Source organism: Hordeum vulgare, chromosome 5H (assembly GCF_904849725.1).
Source record: "Hordeum vulgare subsp. vulgare chromosome 5H, MorexV3_pseudomolecules_assembly, whole genome shotgun sequence".
In the NCBI taxonomy this organism is placed as follows: Eukaryota; Viridiplantae; Streptophyta; class Magnoliopsida; order Poales; family Poaceae; genus Hordeum; species Hordeum vulgare.
In genome coordinates, this window is record NC_058522.1 from 512,521,872 (window position 1) to 512,533,560 (window position 11,689).

The 11,689-nt window shown below is 43.6% G+C and overlaps 1 protein-coding gene across 1 annotated transcript; it reads left to right on the forward strand.

Annotated features, from left to right (window-relative positions):
* Positions 1-7,989: 7,989 nt before the first annotated feature.
* On the forward strand, positions 7,990-10,285 carry LOC123397930 (F-box/LRR-repeat protein At4g14103-like). The gene is made up of 3 exons (XM_045092443.1): positions 7,990-9,197; positions 9,277-9,389; positions 9,736-10,285. The coding sequence occupies exons 1-3, from the start codon at positions 8,373-8,375 to the stop codon at positions 9,812-9,814; spliced, it is 1,017 nt and encodes a 338-aa protein (XP_044948378.1). The 5' UTR covers positions 7,990-8,372; the 3' UTR covers positions 9,815-10,285.
* Positions 10,286-11,689: the final 1,404 nt, after the last annotated feature.

Below are 11,689 nucleotides of genomic sequence, written 5' to 3' on the forward strand. Positions count from 1 at the left end.
CAGAAACTTGAACCAGAGTTTCATGATCATCATCATTAACTTCCTCCTCAACCGGCGTCGCAACGACAGAGGTTTCCCCTTGCCCTGCGCCACCATCCAGAGGGATGAGAGGTACGACAACCTCGTCAAGTTCTATCTTCCTCCCACTCAATTCTCTCAAGAGAAACTCCTTCTCGAGAAAAGCTCTGTTTTTAGCAACAAACACTTCGCCCTCGGATTTGAGATAGAAGGTGTACCCAACTGTCTCTTTTGGGTAACCTATGAAGACGCACCTTTCCGCTTTGGGTTCCAGCTTTCCAGGCTGAAGCTTTTTGACATAAGCATCACATCCCCAAACTTTAAGAAACGACAACTTCGGCCTTTTGCCATACCATAGTTCATATGGCGTCGTCTCAATGGATTTTGATGGTGCCCTATTTAAAGTGAATGCAGTTGTTTCTAATGCATAACCCCAAAACGATAACGGCAAATCGGTAAGAGACATCATAGATCGGACCATCTCTAATAAAGTACGATTACGACGTTCGGACACACCACGACGTTGTGGTGTTCCAGGCGGTGTCAACTGTGAAACAATTCCACATTGTCTTAAGTGAGCCCCAAACTCGAAACTCAGATATTCACCCCCACGATCAGACCGTAGGAACTTGATCTTCTTGTTACGATGATTTTCAACTTCACTCTGAAATTGCTTGAACTTTTCAAATGTTTCAGACTTGTGCTTCATCAAGTAGACATAACCATATCTACTCAAATCGTCAGTGAAGGTGAGAAAATAACGATATCCATCGCGTGCCTCCACGCTCATCGGACCACACACATCGGTATGTATGATTTCCAACAAGTCACTTGCACGATCCATTGTTCCGGAGAACGGAGTCTTAGTCATATTGCCCATGAGGCATGGTTCGCACGTGTCAAGTGAATCAAAGTCAAGTGACTCCAAAAGTCCATCAGCATGGAGTTTCTTCATGCGCTTTACACCAATATGACCTAAGCGGCAGTGCCACAAAAATATGGCGCTATCATTGTTAACTCTAACTCTTTTGGTCTCAATGTTATGTATGTGTGTATCGCTATCAAGATTCAATATGAACAATCCTCTCACATTGGGTGCATAACCATAAAAAGATGTTACTCATAGAAATAGAACAACCATTATTCTCTGACTTAAAAGAGTAACCGTCTCGCAATAAACAAGATCCAGATATAATGTTCATGCTCAACGCAGGCACTAAATAACAATGATTTAAGTTCATAACTAATCCTGATGGTAACTGAAGTGAAACTGTGCCGACGGCGATTGCATCAACCTTGGAACCATTTCCTACGCGCATCGTCACTTCATCTTTCGCCAGCCTTCGCCTATCCCGCAGTTCCTGTTTCGAGTTGCAAATATGAGCAACAGAACCGGTATCGAATACCCAGGCACTACTACGAGAGCTGGTCAAGTACACATGAATAACATGTATATCAAATATACCTGATTTTTCTTTGGCCGCCTTCTTATCTGCCAGATACTTGGGGCAATTGCGCTTCCAGTGACCCATACCCTTGCAATAGTAACACTCCGTTTCAGGCTTAGGTCCAGCTTTGGGTTTCTTCGTCGGATTAGCAACAGGCTTGCCGCTCTTCTTTGAATTACCCTTCTTGCCTTTGACGTTTCTCTTGAAACTAGTGGTCTTATTCACCATCAACACTTGATGCTCTTTACGGAGTTCAAACTCTGCGACTTTCAGCATCGCAAACAACTCGCCGGGAGACTTGTTCATCCCTTGCATGTTGTAGTTCAACACAAAGCCTTTATAGCTTGGCGGCAGTGATTGAAGGATTCTGTCACTGATAGCCTCTTGCGGGAGTTCAATCCCCAGCTCAGCTAGACGGTTTGAGTACCCACACATTTTGAGCACATGTTCACTGACAAACGAGTTTTCCTCCATCTTGCAAGCATAGAATTTATAGAAGGTCTCATACCTCTCGATCCGGGCGTTCTTCTGAAAGATAAACTTCAACTCCTGGAACATCTCAAATGCTCCATGACGCTCAAAGCGACGTTGAAGTCCCGGTTCTAAGCCATACAAGACTGCACATTGAACTACTAAGTAGTCCTCCTTACGTGCTAACCAAGCGTTCTTAACATCCTGATTAGCCGTAGCGGGTGGTTCATCTCCTAGCGCAGCATTAAGGACATAATCCTTCTTCCCAGCTTGTAAGATTAGCTTAAGATTACAAGCCCAGTCTACAAAGTTGGTTCCATCATCTTTCAACTTAGCTTTCTCTAGGAACGTATTAAAATTCAGGGTGACTGTCGCGTGAGCCATGATCTACAACACAAATATATTCAAAGTGGACTTAGACTATGTTCAAGATAATTAGAGTTTAACTTAATAAAATTATTCGCTAAACTCCCACTCAAAAAGTACATCTCTCTAGTCATTTAAGTGGTTCATGATCCACTTACACTAGCTCAAGTCCGATCATCACGTGAGTTGAGTATAGTTTCAGTGGTAAGCATCCCTATGCTAATCATATCATCTATATGATTCATGATCGACCTTTCGGTCTCATGTGTTCCGAGGCCATGTCTGCACATGCTAGGCTCGTCAAGCTTAACCCGAGTGTTCCGCGTGCGCAACTGTTTTGCACCCGTTGTATGTGAACGTTGAGTCTATCACACCCGATCATCACGTGGTGTCTCGAAACGACGAACTGTAGCAACGGTGCACAGTCGGGGAGAACACAATTTCGTCTTGAAATTTTAGTGAGAGATCACCTCATAATGCTACCGTCGTTTTAAGCAAAATAAGGTGCATAAAAGGATTAACATCACATGCAATTCATAAGTGACATGATATGGCCATCATCACGTGCTTCTTGATCTCCATCACCAAAGCACCGGCACGATCTTCTTGTCACCGGCGCCACACCATGATCTCCATCAACGTGTTGCCATCGGGGTTGTCGTGCTACTCATGCTATTACTACTAAAGCTACATCCTAGCAAAATAGTAAACGCATCTGCAAGCACAAACGTTAGTATAAAGACAACCCTATGGCTCCTGCCGGTTGTCGTACCATCGACGTGCAAGTCGATATTATCTATTACAACATGATCATCTCATACATCCAATATATCACATCACATCGTTGGCCATATCACATCACAAGCATACCCTGCAAAAACAAGTTAGACGTCCTCTAATTTTGTTGTTGCATGTTTTACGTGGTGACCATGGGTATCTAGTAGGATCGCATCTTACTTACGCAAACACCACAACAGAGATATATGAGTTGCTATTTAACCTCATCCAAGGACCTCCTCGGTCAAATCCGATTCAACTAAAGTTGGAGAAACCGACACTTGCCAGTCATCTTTGAGCAACGGGGTTACTCGTAGCGATGAAACCAGTCTCTCGTAAGCGTACGAGTAATGACGGTCCAAGCCGCTTCAATCCACCAATACCGCGGAATCAAGAAAAGACTAAGGAGGGCAGCAAAACGCACATCACCGCCCACAAAAACTTGTGTGTTCTACTCGAGAAGACATCTACGCATGAACCTAGCTCATGATGCCACTGTTGGGGAATGTCGCATGGGAAACAAAAAATTTCCTACGCGCACGAAGACCTATCATGGTGATGTCCATCTACGAGAGGGGATGAGTGATCTACGTACCCTTGTAGACCGTACAGCAGAAGCGTTAATGAACGCGGTTGATGTAGTGGAACGTCCTCACGTCCCTCGATCCGCCCCGCGAACAATCCCGCGATCAGTCCCACGATCTAGTACCGAACGGACGGCACCTCCGCGTTCAGCACACGTACAGCTCGACGATGATCTCGGCCTTCTTGATCCAGCAAGAGAGAGACGGAGAGGTAGAAGAGTTCTCCGGCAGCGTGACGGCGCTCCGGAGGTTGGTGATGACCTTGTCTCAGCAGGGCTCCGCCCGAGCTCCGCAGAAACGCAATCTAGAGGAAAAACCGTGGAGGTATGTGGTCAGGCTGCCGTGGAAAAGTCGTATCAAATCAGCCCTAAAACCTCTGTATATATAGGTGGGAGGGAGGGGACCTTGCCTTGGGGCTCAAGGAGCCCCAAGGGGGTCGGCCGAGCCAAGGGGGGAAGGTCTCCCCCCCCCCAAACCGAGTTGGACTTGGTTTGGTGGGTGGGAGTCCTTCCTTCCCTTCCGACCTCCTCTTTTTTTTCTCTTTGATTTTTCTTCCGATGCGCATAGGGCCCCTTTTGGGCTGTCCCACCAGCCCACTAAGGGCTGGTGCGCCACCCTCAAGGCCAATGGGCTTCCCCGGGGTGGGTTGCCCCCCCCCCCGGTGAACTCCCGGTACCCATTCGTCATTCCCGGTAACTCCGAAAACCTTCCGGTAATCAAATGAGGTCATCCTATATATCAATCTTCGTTTCCGGACCATCCGGAAACCCTCGTGACGTCCGTGATCTCATCCGGGACTCCGAACAACATTCGGTAACCAACCATATAACTCAAATACGCATAAAACAACGTCGAACCTTAAGTGTGCAGACCCTGCGGGTTCGAGAACTATGTAGACATGACCCGAGAGACTCCTCGGTCATTATCCAATAGCGGGACCTGGATGCCCATATTGGATCTCTATGAAGATCTTATCATTTGAACCTCAGTGCCAAGGATTCATATAATCCCGTATGTCATTCCTTTTGTCCTTCGGTATGTTACTTGCCTGAGATTCGATCGTCAGTATCCGCATACCTATTTCAATCTCGTTTACCGGCAAGTCTCTTTACTCGTTCCGTAATACAAGATCCCGCAACTTACACTAAGTTACATTGCTTGCAAGGCTTGTGTGTGATGTTGTATTACCGAGTGGGCCCCGAGATACCTCTCCGTCACACGGAGTGACAAATCCCAGTCTTGATCCATACTAACTCAACTAACACCTTCGGAGATACCTGTAGAGCATCTTTATAGTCACCCAGTTACGTTGCGACGTTTGATACACACAAAGTATTCCTCCGGTGTCAGTGAGTTATACGATCTCATGGTCATAGGAACAAATACTTGACACGCAGAAAACAGTAGCAACAAAATGACACGATCAACATGCTATGTCTATTAGTTTGGGTCTAGTCCATCACGTGATTCTCCTAATGACGTGATCCAGTTATCAAGCAACAACACCTTGTTCATAATCAGAAGACACTGACTATCATCGATCAACTGGCTAGCCAACTAGAGGCATGCTAGGGACGGTGTTTTGTCTATGTATCCACACATGTAAATGAGTCTTCATTCAATACAATTATAGCATGGATAATAAACGATTATCTTGATACAGGAATTATAATAATAACTATATTTATTATTGCCTCTAGGGCATAATTCCAACATAAAGTTCTTTATCACAAGAGGCAATATGAAGTGGCATTCCTCCGCACTAAGAGGACACGCATCCAAACCTCAAAAGCGCATGACAACCTCTGCTTCCCTGTGCGAAGGGCCTATCTTGTACCTTTACTTTTTGCCCTTGAAAGAGTCATGGTGATCTTCACCAATTCCTTATTTCGCCTTTATCTTGGCTAACGTCATATGCTTGGGAAAAATCTATATTCATATGTCAACTTGGAGGTAGGCATTCATGAATTATTATTGTTGACATTACCCTTGAGGTAAGCAGTTGGGAGGCAAAACTATAAGCCCCTATATTTCTCTGTGTTCAGCTGAAACTTTGATCTCATGAGTGCCACGTGAGTTGTAGCAATTGTAGAGAACGAAAGAATAATTGAGTATGTGGATTTACTTTACAAGCTCTTATTTGACTCTTTCTGATGTTGTGATAAATTGCAATTGCTTCAATGACTAAAGGCTATCGGTTGTTACTTCTCGGTAAGGTTCTTGATCCATACTTTACTTTGTGAAGGAATTATCAATTTAGCATGAGAGATTATATGTTGGTATTGTTGTTCTGATCTTGATCATGATGCTTGCATGTTCGTATCTTGTTTTGTCGAAACCTCTCTCCCTAAACATGTGGACATATTTATGGAGCTAGGCTTTCGCTTGAAGACAAGCGAGGTCTAAGCTTGGGGGAGTTGATATGTCCATTTTGCATCATGTTTTCATGTTGATATTTATCGCTTCTTTGGCTGTTATTTCACTTCACGGTACTATTCTTATGCCTTTTCTCTCTTATTTTGCAAGGTTTACATGAAGAGGGAGAATACCGGCAACTGGAATTCTGGCCATGAGGGCTTATGGGCAGCCCACTTGCCCACTGGCCCCCCTCTTTTGCCAAAACTGAGCCAATATTGATGATAAATTATAACATTGGGAAATTAGTAACTGAATAATTCAATATTGATGATTGATACTATAAACTAAACCAAAACTGAGAGAACTAAATAAATCACTACTAATATGAAACAGAGGGAGTACTATAAACTAATAAAACATGGAGACTGATAACTACTAATAAGAACTAGATCAAGACAGAGAGCAAACAAGAAAAACATGCTGAGGTACCGATGAACCAAAAATGAAGGAACTAAATGAAAATTAACATTGATAGAATGTGAACTAAGCAAATAAATCACTAACATTTATGGCTGAGAACTAATAAATGATAAATAGTTAAAAAGAAGAACTGAAGCTAGACTGAAAAAGACTAACAGGAATCTGAGAGGAACAATGAAAAAAATAAAATAAAATTGAATACTAAGAACTAAACCAAGCAAAGAGACTGATACTAAGAACTAAATCTGAGAGGGACTGATACTAAGAACTAAACCAAGCAAAAAGAAAAAAATGAAAAGCACTAAAAGGAATCTTAGAGGAACAATGAAAATAATAAAACAAAATTGAATACTAAGAACTAAACCAAGTAAAGAGACTGATACTAAAAACTAAATCTGAGAGGGACTCATACTAAGAACTAAACCAAGTAAAGAGAAAAATGAAAAAGAGTAAAAGTAATCTAAGACTAATAAGAACTAAAGCTAGGCTGGAAAAGACAAAAAGGAATCTGAGAGGAACAATGAAAAGGAGTGAAACCTAAAAATGAAGAAATAGGAACTAAGGTACAACGATGAAACCAAAAAATGAAGACTACTTCCTCCGTTTTCAAATATAACCCTTTTTAAAAATTTCAATATGAACTATATATGAATGTATATAGACATTTAGAGTGTAGATTCATTTATTTTGCTCCGTATGTAATTTGTAGTGCAATTTTTCAAAAGGCTTATATTTAGAAACGTAGAGAGTAGATAGGAAATACTCCCTCCATCCGAAATTACTTATCGTTGAAATAAATGTATCCAGACGTATTTTAGTTCTATATAAATGCATTTCTATCCATTTTCCGTGATAAGTAAATCGAAACGGAGGAAGTAGTGAGTAGGACGGAAGAAGATAAATACTACATCTGTGTTAAGTTGTGCTACATTAATAACTGAATTTTGCACGTGCATAGCGATGGGGTTGATGACATCCAACATCACTACGTTGGAAGCCAAGAAACTATTTTTATGCAGGTAAAAGATCTTCCGTGAAAATTGAAATTCGAAAGAAAAACTTATGTGCATGTGTCCACAAGATCAATAGCTCACCACGGATTGCACAAAATTGTTTTGGACACAAGAAAATCACATCAATGTGATTGAGGACAAAACTAAAATATGACAACAACCTAGTCATTCGTCTCCCTGATGGGTGTAAATTTGTTTAAGAAATGTCCAGACACAAAGGGAAGTTGGGAGACAAAAAAATTCAGAGAACTAGTAAACTCCCGCTAGCCGTCTCGGAGAGCGTGCGGCTGAGACGAGACTACTGCTACCAGACTGCATTTAAAGCAAATATAATAGAGCTGAGTCAGCTGGCTATAAGAAATAAAATAGTATATTTTTGCTTAGTTAGAGGAGAGAGAAGGTAAGCGGGCTCTTAGCTAAGAGCCAGCTCTAGCACGTGCTCCTAGTCACTTTGTGAGAATGAAAGGTGAATCATATAATAAATAAATAGTACACTCTTCTAACCAACTATTGTACATGTTAGCTGTAAGATGGGCTATAGGTGACATGACATGAGCTTACAGCCGGCAACCGGCTCTACTATTGTACCTCTTAGTGCGTGAGTAGCTCGGGCTACTGCTACCAGTACCAACACAAATAAATCCATCGTTGCTCGACGGCCGGCGGCGACCATGGACGATGCGGCGGCGGTTGCATCCGAGAAGGGGAGGCGAGAAGAGCCTCCGGAGGCCATGGAGGATGCAGCGGCGGCTTCCTCCTCCTCCCAGAAGCGGAGGCGGGACGAGCCGGAATAGGAAGCGAGAAGGGATGGCGGCAGCGGCGAGGATGCGGGCCTCGACCTCGTCAGCGAGCTCTCCATGGACCTCCGCGGCGTCATCCTCTCTCGCCTCGCCAACAACAAGGCCGCCGCGCGGACAGCCATTCTCTCCTCCGCGTGGCGCTACATCTGGCGGTCCACCCCGCTCAACCTCGCCGTCGACGACGACCTCGCGGGGAATGAGCGCAACCGCATCACCGCCGTCTCCGAGATCCTCGCCTCGCACCGCGGCCCCGTCCGCCGCCTGTCCCTCGAAACCATCCGTCTTGGCCGCAACCGCTACGCCAGATTCGACGGCTGGTTCCGGTCCCGCGTCCTCGATGGCCTCGAGGAGCTCCAGTTCTACGGAGACGGCATGCCGCCGCGCCTGCTGCCGCTGCGCCCTCTGCCACTGCCGCCATCCGCGCTACGCTTCGCTCCCACGCTGCACGCCGCCAGCATCGGCGGCTGCGATTTTCCCGAGATTAGTGCGCTTATCTTCCCTGAGCTGAAGCGGCTGAAGCTCTATGATGTCTGCATCTCGGAGGCGGACCTCCGCCGGCTGCTTGCCGGCTGCATTGTGCTTGAGGCCCTTGAGCTCAGTGATATCCACCGGTTCAGCTTCAGCAGCGTCCAGATCGTCTCGCCCACTCTCCGGAGTATCCGTGTCTCTGCGATTTGGCCTTTTCGCCTCAACGGAGGTTTACAACAAGCGTTTCAGGAGCTTGTCATCGAGGATGCACCTTGTCTTGAGAGATTGACGCAAGTTGGTCCACTGGGTCCAAACAAAATCAAGATCAACGCAGCGCCAAAACTGACTCTGTTGGGCTACCTGTTTGGCAACATCGACAAATCCGCGACTACCTTTTTCTATTCTCGTAGTAAGGTATAATAAGTCGTCTTCTACTTGATTCCCATTTTAAAAACTTTGGTGTCTTGATGTGGTGCCATGTGTATCGGTCCAGGATATCGTCTCCATCCCATTCACCGGGTGGTTCTGGAATCCATCGGCCCCGATCTGGATGCAGTTGTCCGGTTTCTTAGACGCTTTCCCTGTGTGGAGAAGCTGTACATCCAGGTGAGTGTTAGCAACTCCAGCAAAAGGAATTGTAAATACAAAGTTATTCAAAGCTGTTTTAATTTTGCTCAATCATATATCTCTCCCGATGCCTAGCTAGTTTGGACATATATGGAGATACTGTTATTTATTTAGTACTGTCGGCAAAGGTTTCTATTTTTGCTAAATTTCCCATAAGCTTACGAAAACAACCTAGTGATTAAATCTGCATCTAGGACTTTGATGTAAGCTGAATTCACATATCCAGCAACTCATCATGATGTGATTAGATATGCTAGTTATGAAGAAATTATTCTTTTTTTTTTTACGGGAGTGACCGCTATGCTTACTTTGTTCTCTTTTGCAGTCATTTCTTAGGAAGATCCCGCAAAGTGGCACACACAACGATCCTATTGACTGCCTTGATCTGCATCTCAGAGAAATAGTAATCAACGGCTATCAAGGCAAGAGACGTGAGGTTAACTTTGCCAACTTCTTTATTTTGCATGCAAGGGTTCTCAAGGTAATGAAATTTGGTGTGCCTGGTAACCGTGACGAGAAATGGATGGCTAATCAGCGAGAGCAGCTACAACTGGATGACAGAGCTTCTACAGACGAACAGTTTTATTTCCAAAGATATCGTGTTGAGTCCAGCTTTTACAACAACAAGCACATACATGATATGGGGACGCCTGATCCCTTTGATAGCTCGTTCTGTAAATGCTGTTGACCAGCTTGTTGCCCTTTCAAGAGATACGCTAGTTATTTTTGTCGCCTCTTCTATTCGAAACATTCTAGCTCTAGGCTCTTTGGAAGTGCGTGTAAAATAGCTACCTCTTGGTTTATCAAACTGTTAGGCAAAACCTGGGAATATTACATTATCATCATGTAATGGAAATTTCAGTATTCCCCCCCAATGCTCTAGTTTGCCATGATGGTGTCCAAAATCTGGGGTTATTATTAGCTCTGATGATGAATCAGTGCTTGGCCATTCCATCACAGATCCATCCACTAGTTGCTTGAAAAAAGACATGGCCAGGCTGGAAATGGTCTAGTATGTATAGTATGCAGAAAGATCATGCGCCTATTTTTTGCGGTTCACCACCTGAATTGCTGAACTTAGGTGGATCATGTTTGTTCAATTTTTTATATACCCACTCTGATGTGTATATACACATTTATGCTATGTAATCTTTGTTCTCGAAAGGGAAATCTTAGTAGAAAACAGCAGATTGTCGGGCATCTTACTTTGGTCTCCAAAAGTGCGGGTAAAAGAGTTGCTACAATTGTTTGCTAGACTGCTATGTGTAACCTGGGAATGTTAGCTTACCATGAATTTACTTGAGACATTTCAGCGTGTCTTGTGTGCATGTTTTAGTTGGGCAAAGTGTTGGGGAAAAATCTAGGGAAACCTGGGAGTTTTAGCTTAAGTTTTAGTTGGTTATTGGCTACTCCCTCTGTCCCACAACATAAGATGTTTTTGCAAGCTAAAACAGCTTGCCAAAATGTCTTATATTGTGGGATGCAGGGAGTATTTGGCTTAGACAAGTGACGGTGCTTTACCGTAACCGGGAGATCCGCCACCAGTGCAATTTCTTGCAAAAATGGTAGCGGGGTCCTAAAAATGAACTAGAATACATACGGAAAGAATGGCGTGAGTCCTATACCCACATGCTAACTTAATACTAACTTTTTGCATCCTTTTGTTACCATAATGAAGTAAAGTATGTTTTTTGTTACAGTTTTGCTAAACACATCTAGATGTGTCATAGGTATTGCACAAGTCCTATGTCATTGATCTTACACGGAGATTCGTGTGACTATTTGTGTTATTATTCTTTTCTTTTCATTATCTCTATCTTGGTAACTGGTAATTATTGTATTGGAATTCAGAAGTCTACAGAACCAGGGGAGTCGCAGGTTCTTGTGCAGTGGATTGGCCTCTTACTTTGGTCTTTGAAAGTGTACGCAGAAGAGTTTGTATTATTTGCAAAACTGTCTTGCAAAAACCTGGGGATACCAGCCTATTATGCAATGTACTAATACATTTCAGTGTGTCTTGTCCAAAGTTTTGCGCAAAATCTGTGATTATATAATGAATCAGTGCTTGGTCATTCCACCACAAATCCATCCACTGGTGCAGTCTAAAAGAATGGCATGTCTACTACTCTACTTAAGGCCTGTTCGGCAGTCCACCTGCTCCGGATTTATGGAGTACTTCCTATGTAAACTAATATAAGAGCATTTAGATCATTAAAATATTTATGGAGTACTTCCTATGTAAACTAATATAAGAGCATTTAGATCATTATATGACTATT

Bases quoted from the DNA above. Each gene is read 5' to 3' on its own strand.
- LOC123397930 (XM_045092443.1), top strand. From the start codon at position 8,373: ATGGACCTCCGCGGCGTCATCCTCTCTCGCCTCGCCAACAACAAGGCC. The intron at 9,198-9,276 runs GTATAATAAGTC...GTATCGGTCCAG, and splicing joins TTTTCTATTCTCGTAGTAAG to GATATCGTCTCCATCCCATT. The intron at 9,390-9,735 runs GTGAGTGTTAGC...TCTCTTTTGCAG, and splicing joins TGGAGAAGCTGTACATCCAG to TCATTTCTTAGGAAGATCCC.